The sequence below is a fragment of the Durotheca rogersii genome (assembly GCF_024521655.1).
Source record: "Durotheca rogersii strain YMJ 92031201 chromosome Unknown GGS23scaffold_35, whole genome shotgun sequence".
Taxonomy (NCBI): domain Eukaryota; kingdom Fungi; phylum Ascomycota; class Sordariomycetes; order Xylariales; family Xylariaceae; genus Durotheca; species Durotheca rogersii.
Window position 1 is genome coordinate 42,319 of NW_026251266.1, and position 27,032 is coordinate 69,350.

Genomic DNA, 27,032 nt, shown 5'->3' on the forward strand with positions numbered 1-27,032 from the left:
GTTGTGTTGCCGCCGGGCGCTCGGGTAGGAGGTACGGGGTTAGGGCGTCGGCGTAGTTGTGCGGTGGACGGACGGGTTTTACGTGCCTTTCTCGCAGACACACAGTCACGGCAGTGTATGATCATGATTTGCGCATGGGACCCTCGGCTGTCCGCCTCCGGACCGTTCATAGGATGAGAGGCGCAGGGTATTTCACGGTTCTAGGGGCGGCTGAGTTTTTTATTTTTATTTTACCTGGCGCCTCATGCGGCAGTTGTTGCTAGCCCGCCTCGTGCTGCGATGCCCGGCCAGGCTGGGTTGACGGCTGCTGGGCTTTGCTTCCGCGGATCGCATTCGTCTCTGTGGCTTACCGATTTCCCGTCCCGAGAGTGCTAGCACTTCGCCTCGACTCTGCCGTAACTTTCGGTTTGAAATTTTCTTTTTCCCTTGTTGTACAAGCCACGTTTCATCCCGCTTGTTCTATCTAGCTGCACGCGTGCCAGAGGATCTATAGCACGCCGGCGGCCGGGTTCTCGGTATCGCCTCCCTTATTGCTGCATCTCTTCCTCCTCTTCGTCGTCCTCTGAGATGGCCTTCTTGGCCAGGCGCTCGGCCTCCTCGAACAGGGCGCGCGGGACCTCCTGGTGAAGGCCCTTGGTGGGGCCGTCAGCGCCGCTGATCCAGCTCATCTCGAGCTCGAACTCCTTGTCTTTGTTGTCCTGCTGCGCGACGTAGATGATCCGCGCGGCCTCCTTGACGGCCTGCTCAAGGCTGAGCGCGCCCTCGGCCAGGTTCAGCTTCTCGAGCTCGGCCTTGGCCGCCTGCCGGCCTTTGCCCGTCGCCGCGCCGTAATATCCCCAGTACAGCCCGCTCGGCTCGATCATGTACAGGGCCGGCCCGCCGTGCTTCTTGCCCTCGACCTTGCCGCCGGCGCCGACCGACGGGCCCGCACCTACTTGCCCGTCCACCGGCGCTTCCAGCTCCGAGTCAAAGCCGCCCACGATGGCTGTGATACCGAACGGCCGTGCCGACTGGTACAACGTGTACACCTGCAGGTACCCGCCCATGCGGCTCGCTAGGTCGGACGTCGAGATGGGTGTCTTGAAGGATTCGCGCCAGCTGCGGGCCTCGTCGCGGGCGCGATCGACGAAGTGGCGGCCGTCAGGTACCATGCCGGAGTAGACCTATTCCAAAGGGCAGGGTGGGAGAGTGGAAACCGTGGTTAGTCAGTCTCGCGACACCAATGTACGTGTATATGCTCAGATGCACGCCCGAGAGAAAATAGAGAGGAACGGCAGACGGCGGGCAACAACATACCACCCCTAGGTGCTTGTCGATAGTGGCGATGCGCTGGTTCGCGCCGGGCTTCAGCAGCTTCGAAGTGATGACCTTCTCGACGGCCAGGACGACGCCGTCCTTGCAGCGGATGCCGATAGACGTGCCGCCGTTCTCGACCGCCTTAACGGCATATTCGACTTGGAAGTTCCGTCCGTCGGGCGAGAAGATGGAGTTGGCGAGATCGTAGCCCGTCCCTATCGACGTCTAATTGGATATATCGTGAGCTTAGGAAACGGCGGCCCGAAGAGACCGGGGGGGGCGAAGCTTACCATGGTGGTGATTTTTACGTAGGGGGAGCCTTGCGGGTATGAGGATGTGAGATTTATCGGGAAGAGGGGGGAGAGGGAAAGTAGAAAAGGGAGATGGGAGACGAGACGGGGGAGCGAAGCTCTGGATTGTGACGAAGTTGGACAAGGCGCGGAGAGCTTCAGGCAACCCGAAGCTGCGCGTTATCCACAGGTATCGACGTACCCCTCTACCCTAAGTACCCAAGTACCGAGAGAGCCAGCCTGAGTGGCTTGACTCCCTCCCAGGTGGCTGCCAGGTGGCTTGAGCGGCTGAACCCAGTGCGCCTAATCTCTTACCTACCATACAGGGAGGGGGGGGTCTATTGACACTATGTCAGCAACCCTTTCTATGACTAGACATAGTATCTACCTCGTAATAAGAGTAAATTAAACTCTAGGCTAACATTATTACCATTTCCCGATATAGTTACCATCCGGATATAATGTCTTTATTTTAAAAAAAGGTACATTCTATAGGATTACCCGGTTACCTCTATGTTATTAAGTACGTACCTTTGTACCTTTGTATCTTTTACGTCTATTACCTACCTCCTACCTCTCTTCCATAGGTTCGAAGATAGATAGATTCTACGCGTACGAACTAGCTCCCATAGGTTCGTAGATAGGTTCGAAGATAGATAGATTCCACGCACGCGAACTAGCTCCCATAGGATCGAAGATAGATAGATTCCATACGTCTGAACAAGCTCCCATAGGTTCTAAGATAGGTTCGAAGATAGATAGATTCCACGCGTACGCGCGAACTAGCTCTCATAGATTCTACGTACGCGAACTAGCTCCCATAGGATCGAAGATAGATAGATTCCATACGTCTGAACAAGCTCCCACAGGTTCCAAGATAGGTTCGAAGATAGATAGATTCCACACGCGCGAACTAGCTCCCATAGATTCGAAGATAGATAGATTCCATACGCCTGAACAAGCTCCCATAGGTTCTAAGATAGGTTCGAAGATAGATAGATTCCACACGCGCGAACTAGCTCCCACGGGTTCGCAGATAGGTTCGCAGATAAGTTCGTAGATAGGTTCGCAGATAGGTTCGCAGATAGGTTCGCAGATGGGTAATAGATTATGGTGTTTGTAGAAAAAAGATGAAGACAACAGGTAGGTCTAGGTAGGTAGGTAGGTAGGTAGGTAGGTAGGTACCTATGGAATATAGACATTATATCCGTCTGGACATTAGTTCCTACGTTATCATAAAGGCCATCCTGAAATTATAAGAAGGGAAGGTAATAAGGTCGGTACCGTGACCCTTGCTGTAATTCTTTTAGCCCCTCCGAAAGAATGACCAGCTAAGGTAACCCTTACTAGATTTTGTTACCGTGTCGGTACCCCGACTCTATGGCTGACATACTGTCCATAGACCCCCCCCTCCCTGTATGGTACCTACCTACCTAGGGAGTAAGGTAGGTACCTCTCACCAAATATGGGTATCGATTCAGCTTCTACCTGTAACAGTATACACCCGTTTCGTCCTCGTCTGCAGTGTTGAGCCTGATTCTTAGCAGCAACTCGAAACATGAATTCCATGAGCGAATCCCTTCCACGGCCTTCTGTACCTATGCCTACCTACGTCGTACCTATACTCTCGTGCATACCCAACGTCACCTAAAGACGCGGAGGGCGTTGGAGGATGGGGGAAGAAGGGGTGAAGTCGGAGCGATCTTTGGCGTACGGAAAGGGACCAGTGATCGCCACCCATTCCTCTGCCCTTGGCGGCTCTGTCCTCTCCGTCCGCGTAGGCATATTCACGCTTGGGATATCCCCCGGACACAGAAGTCAGCACGGAGAAAGGGTTGGCCGGTAGCTGGCGATCCTACAAGAAAGAAGGCCCAGCTCCTCCCCCCCGACGAACGGGACGAGGAGAGACCCCCGGGAGGGACAGAAGTCAGCATGGTGGCTGTCGACGATTGGCCGCTATCGCCTTTTCGACTGGAAGAGGTCGTATCCTCAACCCGCCAATGCCACCTTACGACTAGGACCGACAGCTTGCAGCTGAGTTCTGCGCAAATGCGCAAAACTGTAGGCCGTCCCAGGCCCTTGTATATTCAACACCGCCACGGCGGACGCAGCGGGGTGCGGGATGCGCTCGACTGCGACGCGACATCGCCGGTATAGGCTGCCATTTATCTTGAGGGCAGAGTAGACTACGCATCTTCAACTTGCTTTCATCATTTGCCATTCGCATCCGCACATATTCAGTCCTCATCTGTGCTAAATCGTCGCACATTTTACATCTACGCTTCCCACGCATCGGTAATCTACATTGCGATGTCCTTCGTAATTTGTATAGACTCACCCGCTGTCGGCGATGAGAATCAGAAGATAGACCACGCCAGCCCCGCTTGCCAGGACAAAGCCGCCATCACCACCCCGCCGAGAGCGGAAACTAAAAGAATAATACATCAACCCACGAAACCGCGACTCAAGTCTTCTATGCGGAAAGTAGCAGACACCACGGTAGACGTCTCGAAAACATCAAAAACTGTAGTCTTCGTCGGGAATCGCCCCTTGCCGCGTCCACGCGATGGGCATGCGCACAGCCAGGTGCCACGTCACAGGAAAGCGCAGTCGGTTTCGATAAGTACGCTGCTCCGCTGGAGCGGGAGCGTATTCTCGCGGTTGGAATCTGCTGTGCGGGAAGGCATTGTACAAGAGATTCGGGGTCTTCGGATGGTTGCACACCAAAGGGAGACGGAGCTGCACAGGTCCGACGTGAATCCCGACAATTTGTGGACCCAAAGCCGAGCCGGCTTCATCTCCATCGACGAAGACCAGCGGAGAGCGGCCGAGTCTGTCGGGTCTATTATCCAGATCGTACAAGAGACGTTGCATTCGCACAGCGGCTTTACTGCCCAAACATGTGGCTGCGAGGACTCGTCGAGGCAACAACAATCTCGAAACTGGTCACCGCTCTCTAATTCTGGCACTTCCGCTCCTGGCAGCTCGAGGAAACGAAAAAGCGATCGCGCGCAAAATTATTCGGACAACGAAGAGTCCGAGCCCGAGCGGAATCATCCTCGTCGACCTAGGAAGCTCCCCAAGCAAGAGTCACCACCTGTCCGCCGCTTCGCATGCCATTCTTCAAGAGGTGTCCACAGAAATATGTGCACGAGAGGGCTTGTGCCGGTCCTGGGTGGGTGTCGGTCCACCGAGTCAAGTAAGCATGCGATTATGCCTCTAATCTTCTCCTCGACGTCCAGAGACAGGAAGTTAGGGCTCGATGGCTAATGCTCAGCGCTAGAGAACATCTGTTCCGGCGACATCGACTGCCTCAATTTCGGTGTAATCGCTGCGGGTGGGAATTTCAGGGCCCCAAGGAGCTCGCATTGCACCAGCGGTCTACGCGACCGTGCGAATTGCGGGCTTTCGAAGAACAATTAGAGGGTGTCAGCCTAGGGCAAGAGAAGTTGCTTAAGTCTAGGAAGAAAGACGTCACCAATAAGCCCGAACCGGAGAAGTGGAACGACATGTACCGCATTCTGTTCCCCGGCGATGATCCCCTAGACATCCCAACGCCTTGTTAGTCCGCGGGATTTCGGCCGGCCCGATGAGTTTCACGCTGACTGTCAAGTAGACTACGAGTACTCGGAGGCAAACGGCAACAGAAGAGCTTCTCAGAGTCGCGATGATCCCAGTTTAGACAATAAACTGGACATATCGGTGTACGAGGCATACCTTACGTCGGAGCTACCGCCTGCCCTGCAGCGGGAGCTCGAAAGGGACATAGAGCTCCAGCTCCAGATATCAGATCAATCCGTGCGAGATCGTGCGGTTGAGCTGATTAGATCTCTGCAGCCCAAGCTCCTGAGGGCCTTCCTCACGGCCTCAGAAGCTCACTTACCAGACAGCGAGCCTAGCCCGCCTCCTATAGGCGGCGACTCTTCGCCTACCGGGTCTGCGGCAGGAAATTGGACGCTACCTCCGGATTAGATTACGGCCTTGCAAGAACGCAAGTTCGCTAATATGGGACGTTGGTCTTCATTGCCCGACTCAATCGCCTCGTGCCGATCTCAACGAGATGAAAATTCTGCCGTCGATCCGTGTGCGAAATATAAGACACTAGAGTTGATGAGAGAAACCGATGTCAGCGGAAGCGGAGCGATGGGACATAGAAGAGATGCAACCCATAATCTCTTTTCACCTCCCGAGTACGTGAACTTGGTGGATCTTCTGGGTTTGAATACTCCAAGTACTATCCCGATTGCAGGTCTCTCGTGGGGTGATTTACTCCACGAAGACTTCACTACCACTACCCCAAGTAACGGAACGAATGACGACCCTCTATATTAGATGTTTTTGGTGCCAGCTGGAAGTAGTGTCCCCATCCGTGGGAAGGGTCTCTTAACTCTCCACAAGGGCACTGTACAGTCTAGAAAGTTATGATAACAAGCAGTCGAATACACTCAAGGGTACACCTTCGTGTCATATATCTGTACGAGTTTAGGGGTCCTACTTGATATATATGTGCCTGCACCCACACATTCCACTTGTTCCGTATCACCCGTATCATCCCGTTACGCGGTATGTATCGTGGGCATAACCACCCCAACAATTCACAACCTCATATACACAGCATGGGTGCCACCCCCTGCCTGCGGTATTACTGTCGGGCGCCTATGGGCCTTGATTGTCATTCGTTCGGAGCTAGTACGGGCTCACCTATTAACCGCTCTTTTGTCATTATTACAGGAATGAGAACCCCGGGTTTATCATATACCCGGACAAAGGTGAGCCTCTGCGATATTAGCACGCTTACTGACCTCATCCCCCGACAAGAGTAATTAGTATGCTCACATCCGTCATGTCATGTCATGTCATGGTGATGGCGGAAGGGCGTGGGGGGGTTACATCGGCGCTTTTCTCATGAAGCTTTCTCGAGTTGTAAAGAAGTCGGGTTACCGGATGGCCGGAGATCAAAGGTCACGCGTCTTTGTATGCTTTCCGGGGTTGGCGTGGCAAGCATGGTCGGCGACACCAGTGGCGAAGAGACAAAAAGGTTACCACGCAGATAGGAAACACTACGGAGAAGACACATGGGTGGCAGCTATGACGACTGTATATCGGCTGACCATGTGACATGGATGGAACACCGAGGGAAAGAAGCTGTAGGGTGTGAGTAAAGGCGGATGCTTTCACCACGGCATTGGTTCTATGTAGGGTGGGTTCGACTTCTGTTGGCTGGCCATGGCCTTGTATCACAACACAGCAGGGAGTATACTGCCGAATCGATAGGCTCCTTTACAACAGTCGGTGTCTTTGTCGTATGCAGCACACCCGGTTGCCCCGAAGGGATTGCCGAAGATTAGTGATTGGTTTGGGGGGGGCCTCCGCAAAGCTGGTTTCGATTCAGCGGTAAAGAGCGATTAATACGGCTCTGGAAAAAGGCCGTGTGTGTCCTTGTACTCTATGTCGCTATATAACGGGCACACAAGACGGGCACACAAGACGAGTTTACGAGAGGAGATATCTACCAGGATACTATCCGCCTCTGCCTTCCGTGATCTCTACTTGGGGCTCTTGTACTCGGACACACCGAAAAGATGGGCTCGCGAACGTACGCCCAAGAGCTCGATGCTCTCATCATCGGGGCCGGCTTCAGCGGCGTGTACCAGCTGAAGAGGCTGCGCGACGAAGGCTACTCGGCCAAGATCGTGGAGGCCGGCGACAACTACGGCGGCGTCTGGTACTGGAACCGGTACCCGGGCGCCCGCGTCGACAGCCACGCGCCGCACTACCAGTTCTCGGACCCGGAGCTCTGGAAGGACTTCCACTGGTCCCAGCGCTTCCCCGACCACGTCGAGCTGCGCCGGTACTTCGAGCACGTGGCCGAGAAGTGGGACCTCCGCAAGGACACCTACTTCAACACCTTCGTCACGTCGGCCGTCTGGGACGAGGCGGCGCAGAAGTGGATCGTCACCGCCAAGGACGGCCGCGTCTTCCGCGCCACCTTCTTCCTGCCGCACACCGGCATCGCCGCCAGCCGCGCGTTCCCGGACTGGAAGGGCCGCGACAGGTTCCGGGGCGTGCAGCTGCACTCGTCGTTCTGGCCGCACGCGGAGCCGGACTGGAAAGGCAAGCGGATCGCGGTCATCGGGACGGGCTCGACGGGGGTGCAGATGTCGCACGCGCTAAGCGAGGGGGCGGGCGAGCTGGTGGTGTTCCAGCGGACGCCGGCGCTGCCGCTGCGGATGCGGCAGGTGGACTACGGGGCGGGGGAGGAGCCGGTGGCGAAGGAGGAGCTGGGGGACTTCTTCCGGCGGCGCGGCGAGGGCCCGTGGGGGTTCGACTTCGGCCTGCTGCCGCGGCGGACCTTCGACGACGACGGCGCGGCGCGGCGCGCCACGCTCGAGGCCCTGTGGCGCGCCGGCGACTTCACCTACTGGATCGGCAACTACAGCGACACCCTGTTCGACCTCGCCGCCAACCGCGAGGTCTACGACTTCTGGCGCGACAAGACCCGCGCCCGCCTGCACGACGAGCGCCTGCGCCGCCTCCTCGCCCCCCAGGACCCGCCCTACCCCTTCGGCTGCAAGCGCGTCCCCCTCGAGCAGGGCTACTTCGAGATGTTCAACCAGCCCAACGTGCACCTCGTCGACGTCAACGAGACCCCCGTCGTCGAGATCACCGAGGCCGGCATCCGCACGACGGAGAAGGAGTGGGAGTTTGACATTATCAGTGAGTAGCTACTCTCTTTAATAACTGCCTGTTTTTATTACCTACTAGGGTTTCCTCTGCCATTTGCCCCTCCCCCCTCCCCTCTTCTCTCTCTCCTTCTTCTTCTTCTTCGCCGCAGCAGCATTCCCTCTCTCTCTCAACTCGCGCTAACCTCGGCGGCTCCGGCCGGACCCAGTCCTGGCGACGGGCTTCGACGCGGTGACGGGCGGGCTGACGCAGATCGACATCCGCGGGGTGGGCGGGGAGACGGTGCGGGAGAAGTTCGCGCGGGACGGCCCGACGACGTACTACGGCCTGAGCGTGGCCGGGTTCCCCAACATGTTCTTCTCGTACGGGCCGCAGTCGCCGTCGGCCTTCTGCAACGGCCCCACCTGCGCCGAGCTCCAGGGCGAGTGGATCGTCGGCATCATCAACCACGTCCGCGACGCCGGGCTCGCCAGCGTCGTCCCCGACGAGGCCAGCGAGCGCGCCTGGGCCGCCCAGGTCAACGCCATCGCCGAGTCCACGCTCATCCCCCGCGCCAAGTCGGTAAGTCGTCCCCAAACCCCCCCCCTCTTCTCTTCTCTTTCTCTTCTCTCCCGTACCGTTGCCGCCTGCTGACAACCCGGCCCCCGTGTAGTGGTACATGGGCGACGGCATCCCCGGCAAGCGGCGCGCGTCGCTGATGTTCCTCGGCGGCCTGACCAACTACATGACGGAGCTGAAGAGCTGCGCGGCCGAGGGGTACACAGGGTTCCGCTTCGAGATCCCGAAGGTGCAGACGGCCTCGGCTTGATCGGGAGGGGGGCACGATAGACCTAGTTTTGGTATTTCATAATTCTCTCTCTGTGTGTCTCGCTTGCGCCGCCGTTGTGGGAAATGCGGACGCCCGCGCTTCCTACGCGAAGACGTAGGCTTCTATAGCTTCCTATAATACACATGTGTCTACAACAGCCGGATACGGCAATGGTGCCGCTCTCCCACGTAGACGTGCTCAGCGCGGCGTGCGTGCCCTCGTGTGCCCAGCGACAGATTCGTGCGATAACGAGTTGGTCACCCTGGTCGCATGCCGAAGCCGACGGCGTCTTCGGCGCAGCATAACACGGTGGGGGTCTATAAATTAACTAATACGCGGCGCAACCGTCTATCCTCTCTTGCTAAGAGACTGGCAGCTTTCTGTGGAATTCGCAGAGCTGACTCGAAGTAAAGCTGGCGTAAGAAGACTCGTAGTGGCGACGGCTTGCCAAACCGTGGCGGGATAGGGATCGTATCGTTGCGGTGCCCACCGAGCCAGCCGTAGCAGACTAATATGCAGCTGGAACGTGCCCCAATTTTCCCCACGGCGATGTGATAAAGGCTCCGCTGACACGGTGAAAGACGCGTGACAGGGGGCAAAGATGTAGGGACAATGGGCTATGCAAGGGCGAGGAGATCTGTGTGCTGGGCAGCCCTTTGAGCCGGTGGCTTGAGGATATACAGGAGGTACTTCTGAGGTCGGCGCTCCGCCTGGGTGCCCCCCGCTCCCGCTCCCGCTCCCGCCCGGCCTGTCGAGACGCCGATGTGGCGTATTGCTACAATGCCCATATATCTACCTGGCTAGCTATATATCGCCAGCTGTATGCAACTAGCTATATATAACTAGCTATTTAGATGGATGGAATATCCTCACTTGGGTTCCTTTCGCTCGGGTGCTTTATACCCACCCGGTCTGGCTAAGAACCCCAGAAGAAAGGGAAAATCGCCGCCACGCTGGTATCCACCGCGAGAACCGCCGCTTTGTTATCCCGGCATCCCGGCATCCCGTCCGCATTGGTCCCTATGCTACCTACGTCGCAATCCGAAGGCGGCTTCTCAAATGCCTCTATACCAGCGCCCTGCCACTCTCGCCGTTATACCTACACAAAATCAATCCCCTCAACCCACACGCTATGCCTTCACTTTTTCTTCCCTTGACGCCCCTGTTGTCCCGCCCTCGCCATCGCCCTGGATGCTCAAGTCCTTGAACTGCTCTGATGGCTCCTGTGCTGTCACGCCGCTAGCAGCGTCTGCGAGACCCTGCTTCTTGAGCCGCTTTCTCTCCTTCTCCTTGTCTTTGGCTGCTTTCTTGGCCGCCGCCTTCTCCGCCTCGATCGCCTTCTGACGTCGCAGCTCCTCGCCACCGAACGCCTCGCGCCATTCCTCCGCCTTTCCTGTTGGGATCGCGGAGAAGAGCAATTTTGGCTCGCCGATGGCGTGGCCGGGGGCGATGACGTCGCTCACCCACGTGTCCGGAATGGAAAATCGCTCATTCCCCGAGCCGGGAATACCGAGCTGGGTAAAGATAGAGCCGGCTGTTCCCGGCATGTACGGGAATAAGACGTTGGCGATGAGGTGCAGTTGGTTGATGGCGAGGCCGATCACGGCAGCGCAACGATCCGGGTCTTCTGACAGGAGCTGGTTGCTGAGCTTATTGTCCTGCAGTAGTTTGTTGCCTAACGCAGATATGCTAGGAAATCTCACGTCAGCACGGAGACAGGCATGGCACGTCCGAGAGACACCTACCTGAGGATTGTGGACAGACCAGCTCTTAGCTTCGTGGCTTGGAGGTTGGAGATGTAAGTCTGAAGCAGGGCATTGACCTCCTCCTTATACGGCTTTAGCAGATTTTCCGGGTCCGCGTAGGTGCGGTAATCCGGCACCACAGCATCCATCTTTGTGTGGCAGAACTTGAGGACTCGGTTGCAAAAGTTTCCTAGGTTCTTGAGGAGATCGTTATTGTTGGCATCGACAAACTCCCTGCCGCCATACTGGTTAGCCGGGGCACAGATCGAGTACGGATTCTGTTGAACCCGAGACTTACCGCCAGCTAAACTCAGAGTCGCTGGTTTCGGGACGTCGCGACAGCAGATAGTACCTCCACACGTCCACATCGACGCCGGTATCTTTCGCGCGGTTGCCGAATACGCCGACGTTCTTGGACTTGCTAAACTTCCCGCCTTCGTAGTTGAGATACTCCGTGGTGGACAGCCGGGTGACCTGAGTCCATTTTTCTCTCGTCCCGATCTGGGAACCCGGGAAGATGATGCTGTGGAATCTGATGGGACAGGTTAGCTTCTTTGCCAAGCGGTTCGGCATGGGGCCGCATACGGAACATTGTCCTTGCCCATAAATTGGTAGAGGGACACCTCGCCGGGATTCTTCCACCACAATTCCCAGTTCTTGCCCGAGGGATCGTCTCTATCGGTATAGCACTTGGTGATTGATGGGTAGCCAACTACTTGGGTTAGCAAGAGCCGAGACGGATGCGAGAGCTACGTGATGCAACGTACTGCAGGCATCGAACCAGACGTAAAAGACCTTGTTCTCGAAATCCTCGCTAGATAGGCCGGGAGTGTCTTTGGGGACTGGGGCACATAGCATGTTAGCTCGCGACATAGGTCAGCCGGAGCCATATTTCGTACCTGGGACACCCCATCGGAGATCCCTCGTAATGCTACGGGGTTTTAACCCGTCGTGAATCCACGATTGGGTGATAGCGATGGCGTTGGAGTTCCACTCTTTTATGTTACTAGTTGTTTCGAGCCAACTCTTGATCTCGGGTTGTAGAGCATCCAAGCGGAGATAAAGGTGCTTCGTTGTCCGTCTTTCCGGCGTCGCACCGTCTAGCTTGCAACGAGGGTTAATGAGCCAACCCGTCGCTTTCCTATCTTCTCCGCTCTCCCCCTTGCTATCCCCAACCGGCTCTAAGGGGTCCAGAAGATTTCCACAGCCGTCACACTGCCGCACGCTGTCAGCGCCACTCCGGCTTGTACGAGAGAGCGACGTATAGAACACAGCCTACCTGGTCACCACGGGCGCCAGCAGCATGACATAGGCTGCATTCGCCCTCGACGAAGCGATCGGCGAGGAAGGAAGAGTGTGCAGGACAATAGGCCTGCTCGGTCTCCCGCTCCTCGATAAAGCCGTTCTCCCAAAGCCGCTTGAAGATGGCCTGGACGATCTCGGTGTGCTGAGGGGTAGGGGTGCGACCGAATATGTCGAAATCGATCTGGAACCAGGCGTAGATGTCGCGGTGGATAGCATTATACTTGGTGCACAGAGTGGCAGGGTCTACGCCTTCGGCGAGGGCCTGGGTCTCGGTCGCGGTGCCGTACTCATCGGTACCGCAGATATACAGGGTGGGCAAGCCTCGTGCGCGGCTAAAGCGAGCGAAAACATCGGCAGACTGTCGGAGGGGACGCGTCAACACGAGCACAGCCGGAAAATTAGGGCGCAAGGCTACGTACGAGCACGCTTCCGATGATGTTGCCCAGGTGAGGGACGTTGTTGGCGTAGGGCAGGGCGCTCGTGATCAGGATGTTCTGCTTGCCCGGCTGGGGGAGCCGCGACGGGGTCGGACCTGTGGTCATGGTCGGAGAGATTCTCGCCTGTTCTCTCGACCGCAGGGGATTGACGTCGTCGAAAGGCGAAGAGGAGGAGAGAAGTGGTGGTGATGGTGATGATGGTGGTGGTTGCGGGACGTGGTGAGAAGAAATAATGGAGGGGGAGGGGCACAGCGATTTAGGTAACGGATCGGATTGACTCACAGAAATGACAGGAAAAGGGGTCCGCGCTAGCAAATGCGAAGGTACCGTTTGGATAGGGCAGAACAACTAATTACTACCAACCTAATAAGAATACAAGGTTACAACGTCTAATATCAATTATTACATTAGAATTAAATATTAATAAAGGTTTATTATTTTAGAAAATTATATATATATATCTAATTAAATTATGAAATTACTATAATAATAAAAATGTATTACTATTAACTTATCTATATAGTTAAATATATATATAAGTAAGCATTATATAATCTTAACGCTTATTAGCATATCGTTTTGAGAAATATACCGTCAAATAATTAAATAACTTTTTGGATCGCGGAAACATTAAATCTAAGACGGCATCGCTTTACTACAACTCGCCAGCTACCCGCAGCTGGAACTCCATCCCGTATATGCGTTGCCGTTTGCTTCGACCCCTTCTCACGAACATGTCCGACAGCTGATCGACCGCAAATAAGTCGACCTTGTCTTTTCTCCAATCTTGCCGGCCGTGGCCGTCCTCGATTGAACCCAGGGCGTAGCCGTCCCGGCTACGACGACGCACTTTCCCACAACGTCGGGCCGACCCCATCTACAACTCCGTATCTGACATGCCGTCACACGCAGCCGCTCCGATCCCCAGAGCATCTACGCGAACCGCCGCGATGGGCCGAACAGGGGCTCAAATGTCACGAATCGAAGTGCCTGTACCCTCGAAACCCCGTCCCTACCGACCTGGCGACGGCCCCCGGCTCGCTCCTCTGACGATTATTCCTACCAACGATTCGGACGCGTTCATACTCGACAAATGCGTTCTACCCGACACCACGATCAATGGCGAGCTGCGGCTGCAGATGTACTACGTGGTGGGGTGGCCTGATCAACCCGCGGCCCGCGTAACCGTCCTCGCGACTAAGATCTTCGATTACGTCTCGGCCCGCGCGTTAGAGGATTTTGAATACAAGTCCCTGCTCGAGGCAGACAAAGAAAGAGAGGAGGAGGCCCGGACGGAAAAGCGCAAGGCGGAGGTAGCGGAAGAGAAGATGGCGAACAAGAAGACGGCCGCCAACAATGCGACGTCCGTTCCCATCGCCCCCAGCACCCCAACTCGTCACAAGAAGAAACGCAGTCGCCTGAGCAAGGCAGAGCTCCAGACACGCCACCTCTCGAAACAGGCAAGCTTCGGTGGTTCGAGCAATATTGAGATAGCCCTACCCCTTGCTAGGACGTCCGGCCCGTCACTATCCACGCCGCAGAAGAAGAGGAAGAGGTCCGCCATAGAATCTGCAACCGATGTCGATTCGGGGGATGTCGATCCTGACGAGGCAATATACCGACAACTGTACGGAGAAGAGGATGGCGATGATGGTACTGACGCTATCGGCGTGGGCCAGGCAGGAGAAGAAGAGGAAGAAGACGTGGAAGAAAACGATATCTCGCGGCGCGGTCTTCCCAACGCCGCATCTTCGAATTCTCGCATAACATCCCGCGAAAAAACGTCTTGGTCGAGTAGGAACTCGACCTTACCCGAACGGGCCGGGGGCAATTCTGGGCCGAGATCCACAGCAGTCCTTAAGCCATCCGGACCCAGCAAGTTGGCCTCTAAACCGGCGCCATCCGATGACAAGCACTTGACACCGCCTGTTCCCTCCCCCAGGCAAACACCCCCAAGTGCCAGAGGCGAGTCCGTTCCGGCTCGACCTCCCACATCACAAGCCACGCTATATCACTACGGTTTCACGCCTGCCGGCCGTAGTTCTAGCAACTGGCCCTCATCCTTGCCACCACCTGTCGCGACAGAGTCTCTCCTGGACCGCGAGAAGAGCAGCAGTGCGAAGCAAGAATCTCGGCCCAAGAAAAAGAAGGCACAAAAACCCAAGGCTCGGGAACTGGCGAGACCCGAGGGTGGGGAGGATGAGAGAGAAGACGAGGAGATGGACGAGGAAGTGTGGGTCGTGAAACGGCTGGAAGGCGACAAGGTAATCATGACGGAAGACGGGCTGACCGAACGCTACTTCAAGGTACGGTGGGAAGGCGATTGGCCACCAGACCAAAACCCGACATGGGAGCCAGAGGGGAACATCCCGCCGGCGCTGGTGAAGCTGTACCTGAAGAAAGCGGCTAAGCGCAGCCAAGCTACTCCCGGCGGAGGCAGAAACCGGGGATCTCACAAGAAATCGCAACATGCCGTGCCGCCGCCTCTTTTGAGACGGAAGTACTCGAGCGTCGCCGAGGCATTTGCGGGGGACGACGAGTTGGTGGACGAGCTGCAAGAAGGGCATAGCTACGGCACGGTGCGCAAGCTGAAGCGCTCCAGTGCGAACGGTCCCGGCGGCGGCTCTGGGGCGGCCGATTATAACGACGAGTGGGAGGAAGCGGGGGACGAGGAAGAGGAGAGGTTCGTGGTTTCGGCGGAAGAGAGAAGCAGTCACGGACCTCTCATGCAGCGAGAGGACCTACGCGCTGTGCTAGAAAGGGACCTGGCGTCGTCGTTCAGCCTCCGTAAGCACTTGGGACCTGCGCCGCGCTAACTGTGTATGAGCGTGGTGGGTGATGATGAGCGCTTCCGTCGGTCGGTGAGGAGATCAAGCGGAGGGTTATGTAGCTACGCGGTTGCTGCGCATTTCACGTCATCAAATGCCTATGTAATGATTCCTAATATACCTTCTCGCTTGCTGGGCTTGCTGGTGCTAACTGTCGTCGTCGTCTACACCTACCTTGTGTATATACTTACGACGAAGGCTCCCTGGATCTGCCAACAAGGGGCTCCTATAAAGCTCGCATATCACGTTTCTACTCGGCACAACGCCCACCGTGCCGCGGCGCAAGTTGGCGCATGCGTGCGGCTCCTGTCCAGTGCGGGAAAATCATCGTGGTATTAGGGGTTCTCGCGCACGAGCGAGCGTGCGTTTATTACACCATACCCTGCCCTTCCCGTCCCTAGGTGCCAGACAAAAACCAGCCTCCCGTGTGTCTTCAGCGAAGGCGACCGCGTCGCAGCTAGCAGAGTGAAGCAAAGCCAAGAACAAAACCGCGCCGCCAACGGCGTGTCCGTGTGACTGACCCAACCCGGGAGGCCCCGACCGGCTCTCCCTCCACCTGTCCGTCCGTTCCGTCTCCCCACCTCGTCACCCGCAAAACCCTCCGCAGGGAGGAAAACCCCCAAAAGACCTCCTTGCCGAAAACAAACATTAAGAGAAAAGGGCACGATGCCCCAAACCTGAACCCCACACCCCGCATAGGGGGCCGAGCCGCGAGCGGATGCTGCATATTAACCCACCACCGGGCCTCCCACGCCCGGGGCCTGCATCTCCCTGCATCGAAGAAAGAATTGAGGAAATAAACGGTAAACGAAAACGAGAATGAAAATGGGAAAAGGGTGTGTGTCTGTGTGCGAATTATTACCACCGCGACTCCTTTCCACCACGCGAGGACCTGGCGATGATGGCCCACGGGGCGACAACGCGTGCCGTGCCGACCTCTCCGTCTCTCCTCCCTTCGTTTCTGTATGCCTAGAGAGGTATTTTATTTTTTCAAAGAACGGAAGAAGGGGACCGAAAAAAAAAAACCGAAACCTTCAACAAGAAAGTCGAACGCGCGGAGATCCCAGACCACGCCCGTCCGCCAATCAGGTCAGAAGGGGGGGTATCATTAACCGAAAAAAAGGAAAAAGAAGAGGGAGAGGGAAACGTCAAGACTGGAAATGAAACCGATTCGAGATAGCTAGGTGAGCAGAGGATTCGATAGATGCTGCCGGCACGGGGCCCGCGCAGCGCGCATGCGGCGAGAGGGCCCCGGGTATGAAGTGAATGCGTGCGGCGGTGGCCGTCTGGCGGTGGCTAGTGGGCAGATGATATTAGGCGCTGCCTGCGGGGTCCTCGTGGATACGGGGGATATTAACGGGGTTGTGGTGCGATGTGCGTGGACGGCCGCGGGAGGTCTGCTGCGGCTCCCGGCGTGCGTGGACGGCCAGCCCAAGAAAGACATCTAGATGTGTGTATTCTAGCTGCGTTAGCCGGCGCGGTCGCCGCGACGGAAACGAGGGGCGCTTAATAAGGGGGAAATACCAAGTGCTCCTCCACTCGGCCGCTAATGAAAGGGCCCCTCCACCTTCTCCCAGGCGCCCGTCGCGCTCTCGAGCGCCGTATCGACGTAGTTGACCGTCAGGATGCCGCACTGGCGGCCCTGGGCGTCTTTTACCACGGTCCGGAAGCCTTGGGATACGCCGCCGCGCGGCTCCCGCTCCGGGGCCCTCTGCGGAACCGGAGCCCGCGTCGCCTGCTCGTCCTTGCGCTGGACTGCGAGCTGTGTGCGTGGATGGTGGTAGGGTGGGTCGCTCCCGCTGGGAGACGGGGTAGGACGGTCGACCAGTTCGTACTCTTGGTCTGAATGCCCTTGGGATTTGAAGGCTCCAGACCGAGCCGAGCCGACGGCGGCCGTGGCGGACGCACTGGGGAACGCCCACGCATCCTCGGAGCTCGACCGCTCGGTGGCGAGAGGGCTGAGCTCCCGCCCCACCTGGCCGGACGCGAGCAGGCAGGCGTTGTAGAAGTGGTTGTGCGGACAGGTGTCGGAGCCGATAAACGGATCGCCGCCCAGCTGGCTCTCGAGTTCCTGCGCCACCTTGGCGAGCGGTCGGGGCGATCCGCACGGGGCGATAGGCTGGTGGACGCCGACGGGGGCCGGGCGGCCGGCGGCAGACCCGGCCGGGTCGCCGGCGTCTCTGCGGGCAAAGCCGACCTTCCTGACCACCTTCCGGCGGTCGGCCCAGTCGTCGAGCAGACTGGGATACAGGCCGCGGGCCAGGCGCGGGGGGTACTGCAGGTCGCCCAGCGGGGCGTCGCAGGGGTCGGCGGCGAAGAAGACGCGGTCGCGGAAGGTGACGTGGCGCAGGCCGTGCAGGACCGTCTTGAAGTACGAGGCGGAGCTGGCGAGGTCCCGGAAGAGCAGGTGCAGGACGCCCTTGCCGTCCATCCACACGTCCTCGAAGAGCTCCTCGTGGTGCAGGAACATGAACTGGAACGAGTCAAGGAACTGGCGCGCCGAGTACCGCGAGAACTCGCGCACCACGACCAGACGCGTCATGCCGGCCATGATATCGTGGGCCGTCTCGTCGGCGATGGGGAAGCTCACGGTGTCCGTGAGCTCGATGCGGGCGTTGCCTCCGAACGGGGAAGGCGTGGATCGCCGCTTCGTGTAGGCGTCGTATGCGCACGCGTCATACGAGTCGACGAACTGCACACGGGCTGTGAACCCGGCAGGGCTCGTGGCCGTGGTGACCTTGAGGACCGGGCCACCTCGGATTCCGGCCATGATGGCGCTCACGGCAGTGTCGGGCGGCAGACCGGTAATGACGACCGTCCGGCTACCGTAACTAGGATACGGTGGCTGGCCAAAGTCGTACTCGATCCCGTACTTGTAGAATAGGGGCCGGTATTCTTTGTGAAAGGCCGAGTCTATGTACTTGATATCGGGCCTAAAGTGCCCGGCGTCTGCCGAGTCAGCCAAGTAGGGCCACATCGGAGAGGTAAGCGGTGTTGGGAAAATGCTGTTGCCGTCCGAGTTGACAATTGTGGTTGGTCCCGAATCCTGGGAATCCCAGTATGGGAGTTCCATCGTCAACTTTCCCGTAGATTTGCCTTCGAGCTCGGGTTTGGGAAGAGCGCGGTCTGTGCTGGTCTGCGCTTGCTTCATCGCTGCTGTCAAGCCCAACTCGGGCATTGAGTCCTAGTCATCATGCTTCGAGTCGAGCTTTGACAGCTTTGGTGTTGGGTTAAGACACGTTGGGCTGCCGGCACCGGTAACGTAAAACTTTTTGTGGGAGACCGTAGGCCCGGCAAGCTCTTCGGTAGAGCTTTTCATCTCCTGATAATGGGCCCTGTTACTGCCAGCCACGTCGTCCACATTCATCATCTCGACTGGGCTGTTAGCTGGGCCGTAGATATGCTTTTTGTCAACAAAAGCTCGAGATTCTTTGTAGTCCCCCATCTTCTGGATGCGAGAGAACCCCCAAAGACTCGAGCAGGGCGATTTGGTCAAGGACTCTGGGACTCTGAAGTCGAGTTGAGGAGATGATGGAGCGGGGTTCGGGGATGATGATAGAGACGGGTTAAGACCGGATTGAGAGATATATAAGGCCTACGGAGGTAAGATGCCGTCTGTCTGTGATGATGACGGCTGAGAGAGGTGATAAACGATGGGAATGATGAGGAAAATGGTGATGGCAGTGATAGAAGGGATGGGGAGTGATGAAGGAAATGGGGAGTATTGGGAGGGGTGGAGGGGATGGAGGTGACAAGAGAGTGCTTGTGGCAAAGATGGTAAGAGAAGGAGAGGGTGGTCATGTGTTCAGGTGATGGCGAAAGATCCCAGATTGATTTTCTAAACTGGCCCTGAAGCCAAAACAGTCTGATTCCGGAATGCCTTCTTTTTGGACTAATTAAACCAAAATAGGCGGATATAACACAATATACTTCTGATTCTGTTGGTTGTGATATAGATACCTCCGATGTACGTTTTAATTGTGCTATGGCTCCGACTACTGTAATATTGTTGGACAGCTTACAGGCCAAGCTTACATATGCAGAATTTAAAAGGGTAGTCGAATAGGGCAATCGAAAGAGATAATCGAAAAAGGAGTGTCGAAAGGGACAGTCCAAAAGAGGACGTTGAGACGTTGATGTTGTTAATAGATCTAAAAATGAAAAATGAAAAAGAGAATAATCATATATTAGGGGCGGATCACAGTTTTGTTAAACATCTGGGCTCAGATACCAGCCTGTATGGATAATAGGTGCTAGATATATTCGTAAACACACCGTGAATAGGCTAAACTAGATAAGACCAGAACAAGGGAATTATAATCCAGTAAACACTATCTTTATCTTTATCATGTGTTACAGTAACCTATCCGCAGGACATATTACAAGGAGAACACTAGGAGAGGCTCATAGCATGGAGGGCGGAGGGAGATTGACTTTCTGAAGTAGAACAGTGCTGTCAGTATAAAAGGTATAACTACTCATAACCTGTCTAAAGAAGGCATTGCCTACTTCCAGCCTGACAAGGCTCCGCTGCATTAATCAGGGAGCGTCTTGTAAGTGATGATATATGTATTTATGGAAATGATACTATTATGTAGGTAGGTGCCTTACAGACGTTGAAGGACGGGACTGAACGGTGTGGAGCTCAGGCTACAGAGATCATCAACCTCCGCTGTGCTAGTACTGAGCAAGACATATGATAGTGTGTCAGGCGGCGCTCAAATTCCCACTAGGGACCAGGATAATCTACCACCTAGGTAGGAAACAGGAGCTAGAAGAAATACCAAGCCCGTCGAGGCATGAGACGTTGAGGACGGTTATTACACGGGGCACCGTGAAAGAAAGCTAGGGCAATAGGTGGTCTTTTTATAGCTCTTGATCGACCGAATGGATAACGATAATAATAATACATGGTAGGTAAGGGTTGCGGGTGCTATTCCAAGCGAGTGGATATATCTTCGTACCGTCAACGAAAAGGCTGATACCCCTATATACCTATACTATGTCCGCTGAAGGCTATCATTATATAATATACCCCATCTCAGCAACATCACCCCAGACCTGGCCGCTCCCCTGTCGGACATCGAGTCACGGTTTTATCCCCTTGACGTGACGTTACACCCACTACCCAGGCCATCACCGCTGGCTATAGAACTCCCCAGATAAGAGCAGTCCTTCGAAGGACCCACTCGGTGTAGATCATTCAGTCTCATGATCCGCACACCGTCGGTAGACAACACCCTTGCTGGACACCTTAGGTACGTTTCCCGCCGGTTGCTGTCTACTCTAGCAAGCTCCTAGTCCCGAAAGCTCCATAGACATACTCTGACGGCCAGCGAGTCAAGGTAAAATACTCGATGGCCACCTTTCCTGCGAAGCTGATTGGCGTCCGCTGGCCGGCTAGGAATGGAAGATGCGATTTGCTGCGGACAGACAGGCAGTAGCCGGGTTGGAGTAACTGTCGAGGGACCGACTGACCTTGTCCAGGTCAGCTCAGTGTACTCCCCTAGCCTCCCTCCCATGGGCGACGGATGTATGTGACGGTGCCCCGTTTTTGTACGCCACTTGTGCCCCTTGCGTCTCCTCTCGTGTCCGCTTTTCGTCCACCCGTCCCGTTATAGTATTGGACCCCGGGCCAATATACGCGGCCCGGTAGAATGTGAATGCATATGCATTGCCCTCCCCGTATCCTACGCCCTCTATGCCCCTCCTATACCCCTTATATCCTCATGCTTCCTCTTTTCGTAACCTTGCATCGACTGCTTACTAGCCGTCGCACTTCGATTCGACTTTCTGTCCGCCTTGGCGGGTCGAGCGTGGACACACAAGCTTCCCCCCTCCCCCCCATCATCGCTCTTCTTACCCCACCAACTAAATGCGTTTCACACCTGGTCTTGCGAAATATGTGGGTGATAGCAAATACCAAACGGCCTGCGGCCTAATATGACTTCGTACGTCTTGGCTCTTCCCGGCATCTTTCGGATGGGCCCCCCGGGGGGGAGGGGGGGGAGTTTATTCTGCATCCCGCCGTCAGCTAGGAGTCGAGAACAGGGTCGGGTCATCCTGCAATATCGATGAAACTGGGGAATGTCATCGCGCCGCGAGGCAACGCTAATGACGTACGAGCGGACGGCGACTGGTTGGGTGTCGCCGCGATTGCGGTCATCATGAGCGGAGCTCGAAAGTTGAGCATCGCTTCGTGGACGCAGAGCAGCCGAGCTTAGGCCCATAATATAGGTGCGATAGAACAGGATAGTCCCAACAATGGACGGACCACGAACCACGAACCAATGGTACTCCGAGGTTCAAGCTTACGGGAATGGACTACCCTATCCCCTGCGTCGATCGTACCGCCCTAAGGTACGCGCTGACCCCCACGCGAGGTTGTCTCCTCTCACGTGAGTCTGGCCGTTCTGGAATTCGGGGATTCGATCCTGGTTGGGGTGGATGTCTTACGATACAGGGAAGAGTCGAGTCGAGTCTTGTCCCGTGAACTACCTATGATGAACCCACTAGGACCGCTGGTGCGGATCCGCGCCTATCGAGTGGGGCAGCAGGAGGCGAGCCCGGACGGACGACCGGACGAGGCCTCGCAGGAGACGAGCTCGTGGACGCGGAGAGCAACGAATACCTAGACGACGACGGGTAGCACCGGTGCTCGCACATACGTGCCCCCTACCAGTAATCCCCCTCTAGGCTGAGCTCCCGAGCCAGGCCGGCGGGTTTCCTCGCAGGCCATGTGACCTGGTCAGTAGGCGAGACACCGGAGAGAGGGCTGTTGGCGACCAGCTTAGCCGAAGTCCAGGCCGAACTGCTCGGTGGGCCCAGTCGAAGTCGGGAGATTGAGGCGCCGGCGGGGTGGGACACCGGGGCGCACGACGTCAAGATTTTCCCACTGGGCAGAGAGAGAGAGAGAGAGAGAGGACATGCGTAGCAGGCAACTGTCGATTACGATGGCCTGATGCAGGGTCGACGGCCTGGCGGATCTCGCCCCGGAGCCGACGCCTATGGCTGGAGGCGGATATGGCAACCATGCGAGCGTGACGTTGACGCTGGACGGCTCGTAGGCTGGCGACATGCGTGCCAAGAGGCGAGACGGGCTGGATGCACCTCATTATTATCTTGTTCTTCGCGGCTGGCGAGATCGGGTGGCGTCGTTGTTGGCCGTCGACGTAGCATGGAGGGCGTGGAGGGCGACGGGAAAGGCACGAGGGCAGGTGGTGTAGGCCAAAACACGAACGAACCTGCCCAGGTACCTTGGGCAGGTGGTACGGCAAGTATGTACCTAGGTACCTGAGGTATTGGCCGGAGCTACCTCCTTGGGTGCCTAAGTTAGGTACCTAACGTAAGAGGTGCCCGGGTCCTGTTCTGGCTGCAGGCCCCCTCTGGGGTTAGCGTGCCCAGGCAGCGTGCCACGGAAGACACGGCAAGGGGACGGAGTGCAAGTCCGGACCTTACGGAGCGGAATCGCAGGTACAGAGGTACAGAGGTACGTGGTAACCACCCCTTCTCACCGCCCACCTTGAGTTGTCGGGACCTCGCCTTGGCGCGATTGCGATCCTGGCGTGGGGGTGTGCGGCGGGGGGGGGGTGTTCCTACATTAGGTACCTCGCAAGCCTGACCCGGATCGAGGGTACTTAGGGACTTGAGCTGTGGTCATAGCTAATCAGAGAGCCCAGTGATTCTCCCATCTGCAATCGTGCCTACCACAGGCGTGGCACAGCGTCACTTGTGTGTGGTGAGAGCGAGAGGAGACCGTTGCGTGGTACTTTGGCTCGGTACGTACAGGTATCTAAAGAGGTAAGTAGGATCGGTTAGATACTTACAGCACTCCACTCAAGGCAGGTAGGTACCTATTTCCGTCTGTGATTAGGAGAGCTAGAGGTACCTAGGTAGGTACCTGCAGATAAGTACCGTAGGAAATATGACGCGAGGGTGCGAGGTAGGAGGCACCTAAGGTATGTATAGAATCGTTCGAATTCCGTGTATACCTACCGTGGATATCTACCTAGGTACCTACCTAGGTACGATAGGTCCCCATGTAGGTAATTCGGCACCTCTTATAAGACAGACAGATACCCGAGATCAGATGATGCCTTAGGTACCTAGGTAGGTATCTCGGTACCTGCCGAGGTACGTGAGAGGGGTGGGATCCGGAAAGGACCCCCCCCCACCCCACGCTCAGCGACGTATCGCATCTGCAGGCATTCCCCACCGACCCAGAGCACCTCCCCTCCCTCCCCCCTTCTCCTTCCCCAGGCTGCCCCGGCCGATTCGGAAAGAGAAAGACCAGGACGACCGGAAAAAGAAGACGACACGACGACACAACCAAAGGGAAAGCTTCACCGCATCTCAGCAGGGCGCCAGTCGTCGGCACGGGCCGGCAGGAAGGAATTGGCATCTGTTCCCGACTGGCAGAGAGGTGGGTGGCAGAGAGGCGGGAGGCAGAGCGCACGCAGCAGTATACTCATAATACCTGTCTCTACTTATCACGCCTCTGCATCCGTCCTCGCCCTCTCTTTGCGCGCCCACACGCGTACCGCACATATACCCCGTCTGCCTGTCAGCACCGCGTCTGCTGCTAGCAGAAAAAACGCTGCTAGCAGCTCGGCCATCGCAGGCCTCGCGCCAACACCCGCACGCCTGCCCGTCACGTCTCGCTCCCTGGGCGTTGTGGCCGTCGGAGCGGTGCCAGACGTAGACTGGCTGCCGCGTCCGACGCGCGCGCAACGCTGCGGAGAGGAAGGCCGTCGTGGCACAGCCCAGCACCGTTTGCCTCTCTACCTGTCACTCTCTCTCCGTCGCCCTCTTGCGGGTAACGGGCAAACCATGGTTAGGATGAAAAGCTAGCCAACCCCCGTGGCCCCCCACGCTGCCCATATATGGTCGCTTACCGTCCGTGGCTAGTAGCCTCTTCGCGACCCCCCGCCGGCCACGCTAGACAGGATCCGGGGAGCTTGTTGTTCGCGTATTGCCAGTGACGAGTCTCGAGTGGTAAGCGGCTCTGTCGGCCATTCTTTGTATGGCCTCTCCGCTCGTTAGGCACGAGCGAATGAGCGGGCGCAAGGGGGCAGGGTTGGAGGGGCTTCCTGGGTCTCGTGGCTGCTAGTGTGCGCTCGTCTGTGGCCTCCCACCTAACCTGCCTGACATGCCGTACGGCACGTACACTCTCATGCCTATATCATGCCTATACTTGGCCTCGTCGGCTCGGACGAGCAGAGCGACCACGCAGCGTTACCAAACCCTGCTTTTCCTTCCGGCGTACACACGCTCGGCTGGCTGCGAGGGCGTAAAAGTACTTAAGCTGTCTTTGCCCCGTACCACATCTAACTTTGCCTGCTTCACACCCCGTGCTTCCTCGCATCTGTCCCTAGGCTGCTCTTGATCTCTTCTTCTTCTTCGTCTCCCCTCTCCTTCGTCCTTTAGTTGCCCACTTCGTACAGACCCCAAACAGACAGACTCCCTGCCACTACTATCCGTCTCTTCGCTATAGGAACGCCACTCTACGTCTGGGATCCCCGTCGTCTCAGCTACGCTGCCCCGTCCACCTACTACGTAGAATCTCTGGCTGGAGAAGCTGCCGCTATCCTCGATGACGGAGTCTTGGAACCGACCTCATTCCCTTCCCCGTGGGGTCTACGTCCCCACTGTGGCCTTCTTCAACGAGAACGACGAGGTTGACCTCGAGGCCACGCAGCGCCACGCCGTCCACCTAGCCGAAGCCGGCGTTGCTGGCATCCTCGTCCACGGGTCGAACGGCGAGGCCGTGCACCTGGACAGGGAAGAGCGTAGCCTTATTGTTAAGACCACGAGGGCTGCGCTCGATCAGGCTGACCACCACCTCATGCCGCTCATCGCTGGTTGCGGGGCCCAGTCTACCCGTGAGACTATCCAGCTATGTCAGGACGCCGCCGCCGCCGGGGCTGGCTTCGCCATCGTGCTCCCTCCGGCCTACTACGGCAGTCTCCTCGACACGGCCAAGATCATCCGGCACTTCCATGACGTCGCTACGGCCAGCCCGATCCCCATCCTCATCTACAACTTCCCCGGGGCTTGCTCGGGCCTAGACCTCTCCTCCGACACCATCCTGGAGATCGCCAAGCACCCCAATGTCCTTGGCGTCAAACTCACATGCGGGAACACGGGCAAGTTGGCTCGTGTCGTCGACGGAGCCAAGCCCGGTTTCTTCGTCGCCGGCGGCAGCGCCGATTTCATCCTGCAGGGCCTGGTCGTCGGCGGACACGGCACCATCGCCGGTACCGCCAACCTCGTACCCCGGGCCTGCGTTCGCATCTGCGAGCTATTCAACGCGGGCGAGCTGAAGGAAGCGAAGCGACTACAGGCCGTCGTTGCCAAGGCGGACTGGGCCGCCATCCAGACGGGGTTCGCCGGCGTCAAGGCTGCCCTGCAGCACTTCGAGGGATACGGCGAAAACCTGAGGAAGCCCTGTGGGCTGCCAAGCATCGAGGTGACGAAGATGATTACAAATGGATTCGAGGAGGCGATAGCATTAGAGCGGAGTTTGGCGTAGAAAAGAAAAAGGGGAGGGGAGCCACAAGGCGCCACCGGGTAAGGGGGGCGGGTCGAGACCACGGAGCGGACCACACGCGTTTGGCGTTATACGATATTTGTCGGCGTTACCTGGGCGGAATAGCGGGTGGACATGGAATATCGGAGGGCTTGCCAGCTACGTCTGGAACTTCTACAGCATTAAAGGGGGTTTGGGGCAGAATTAGCTGTGAAAATGGGCGATCGCTACTCTCGAGTAATAGCAGCTTAAAAAGAAAAAAGAAAAGAAAACCCATATTGCATTATCGCATAGTCATATGAAGATGAAGGGGGTGACGGACGAGGATTTCTGCGGCCGCCTCTCGACCAGCGTGTAGGTATCCGCCCCCATCCCCCCATTGTCGCCCATCTGTACCTATGATAACATTGGATCCGCGAGACCACATACAATTAGGTACACGCATACCCGGTATGTGCAACGGGGTTATGTATAACGAAGAACGTCGCCGTTGGCTGGCTGGCATTCGCGCTAATTATTAGACCGTGGCCCCTCTCCCTCTAGCACATCTTCCCTCCTTTCCCCCTCTTCTCTTCTACTAAGTAGGTGGTCCTAGGACTTCCGACGGTGGCGATCGTGTAGGCCACTGCGTATTACGAGAAACCCGGCGGTTATTCATTTCCTCCCTTATTCCCGACTGGTGACGGCGCCGCCGATTCCTCTATGCCACAGCATCCCACATGATCCACGCTGCCACATTATGCCACATCAATACCCCAACCCAGCTTAACATCGTGACGGCACATCGCATATCGGGTATGACATAGCCGGCCACTCGCCTCCCCTCTCTTGTTCGTAGGGATCGCGTCCGTCACCTTCGACGCGCGGACAGAAGAGCGAGAGAGCGAGAAGAAAACAGGGAGGGAGAGGGCGAGAGAGCGAGGGGGGGGGGGAGCCAGACGCACGCAGGGCCCCATTGGCATCATGTACCCAAGACAGACTTGAGCCGATCACTTCGCAGATTGTCCAGTCATAGATGACAGGCTGCAGATCCGCCCTTCGGAGGTCCCCTTCCAGCCATGTACCCCGCAGAGTGGACCTGCAGGCGATGTTGCGCCAATACTGGAAATTG

At 56.9% G+C, this 27,032-nt stretch overlaps 7 protein-coding genes across 7 annotated transcripts; 4 read left to right on the top strand and 3 right to left on the bottom strand.

Moving 5' to 3' along the window:
- Nucleotides 1-527: 527 nt before the first annotated feature.
- Nucleotides 528-1,589, bottom strand: GGS23DRAFT_607667 (nucleophile aminohydrolase; the record flags this gene model as incomplete). The annotated part of the gene is made up of 3 exons (XM_051520083.1): nucleotides 528-1,163; nucleotides 1,297-1,521; nucleotides 1,587-1,589. 3 exons carry the CDS (start codon nucleotides 1,587-1,589, stop codon nucleotides 528-530), a joined length of 864 nt encoding a protein of 287 aa, XP_051367896.1.
- Nucleotides 1,590-3,896: 2,307 nt separating this feature from the next.
- Nucleotides 3,897-5,558, top strand: GGS23DRAFT_600613 (uncharacterized protein; the record flags this gene model as incomplete). The annotated part of the gene is made up of 3 exons (XM_051519103.1): nucleotides 3,897-4,621; nucleotides 4,870-5,147; nucleotides 5,203-5,558. 3 exons carry the CDS (start codon nucleotides 3,897-3,899, stop codon nucleotides 5,556-5,558), a joined length of 1,359 nt encoding a protein of 452 aa, XP_051367897.1.
- Nucleotides 5,559-7,096: 1,538 nt separating this feature from the next.
- Nucleotides 7,097-9,078, top strand: GGS23DRAFT_616420 (cyclopentanone 1,2-monooxygenase; the record flags this gene model as incomplete). The annotated part of the gene is made up of 3 exons (XM_051520786.1): nucleotides 7,097-8,303; nucleotides 8,479-8,831; nucleotides 8,923-9,078. The coding sequence occupies exons 1-3, from the start codon at nucleotides 7,169-7,171 to the stop codon at nucleotides 9,076-9,078; spliced, it is 1,644 nt and encodes a 547-aa protein (XP_051367898.1). The 5' UTR covers nucleotides 7,097-7,168.
- Nucleotides 9,079-9,671: 593 nt separating this feature from the next.
- On the bottom strand, nucleotides 9,672-12,670 carry GGS23DRAFT_616422 (methionyl-tRNA synthetase; the record flags this gene model as incomplete). The annotated part of the gene is made up of 8 exons (XM_051520787.1): nucleotides 9,672-10,767; nucleotides 10,824-11,057; nucleotides 11,122-11,355; nucleotides 11,409-11,535; nucleotides 11,591-11,665; nucleotides 11,723-12,038; nucleotides 12,103-12,486; nucleotides 12,548-12,670. 8 exons carry the CDS (start codon nucleotides 12,668-12,670, stop codon nucleotides 10,209-10,211), a joined length of 2,052 nt encoding a protein of 683 aa, XP_051367899.1. The 3' UTR covers nucleotides 9,672-10,208.
- A 518-nt stretch (nucleotides 12,671-13,188) lies between these two features.
- On the top strand, nucleotides 13,189-15,641 carry GGS23DRAFT_586646 (uncharacterized protein). The gene has a single exon (XM_051517446.1). The coding sequence runs from the start codon at nucleotides 13,462-13,464 to the stop codon at nucleotides 15,379-15,381; it is 1,920 nt and encodes a 639-aa protein (XP_051367900.1). The 5' UTR covers nucleotides 13,189-13,461; the 3' UTR covers nucleotides 15,382-15,641.
- Nucleotides 15,642-16,632: 991 nt separating this feature from the next.
- GGS23DRAFT_616426 (uncharacterized protein) lies at nucleotides 16,633-18,710 on the bottom strand. Its single transcript, XM_051520788.1, has one exon. The coding sequence runs from the start codon at nucleotides 18,569-18,571 to the stop codon at nucleotides 16,940-16,942; it is 1,632 nt and encodes a 543-aa protein (XP_051367901.1). The 5' UTR covers nucleotides 18,572-18,710; the 3' UTR covers nucleotides 16,633-16,939.
- Nucleotides 18,711-24,871: 6,161 nt separating this feature from the next.
- On the top strand, nucleotides 24,872-25,977 carry GGS23DRAFT_331602 (dihydrodipicolinate synthetase family protein). The gene has a single exon (XM_051512962.1). The coding sequence runs from the start codon at nucleotides 24,986-24,988 to the stop codon at nucleotides 25,922-25,924; it is 939 nt and encodes a 312-aa protein (XP_051367902.1). The 5' UTR covers nucleotides 24,872-24,985; the 3' UTR covers nucleotides 25,925-25,977.
- The last annotated feature ends 1,055 nt before the right edge of the window (nucleotides 25,978-27,032 follow it).

Excerpts from the sequence above, each read along its gene's own strand:
- GGS23DRAFT_331602 (XM_051512962.1), top strand. The coding sequence starts at position 24,986 with ATGACGGAGTCTTGGAACCGACCTCATTCCCTTCCCCGTGGGGTCTAC.
- GGS23DRAFT_616426 (XM_051520788.1), bottom strand. The coding sequence starts at position 18,571 with ATGCCCGAGTTGGGCTTGACAGCAGCGATGAAGCAAGCGCAGACCAGC.
- GGS23DRAFT_586646 (XM_051517446.1), top strand. The coding sequence starts at position 13,462 with ATGCCGTCACACGCAGCCGCTCCGATCCCCAGAGCATCTACGCGAACC.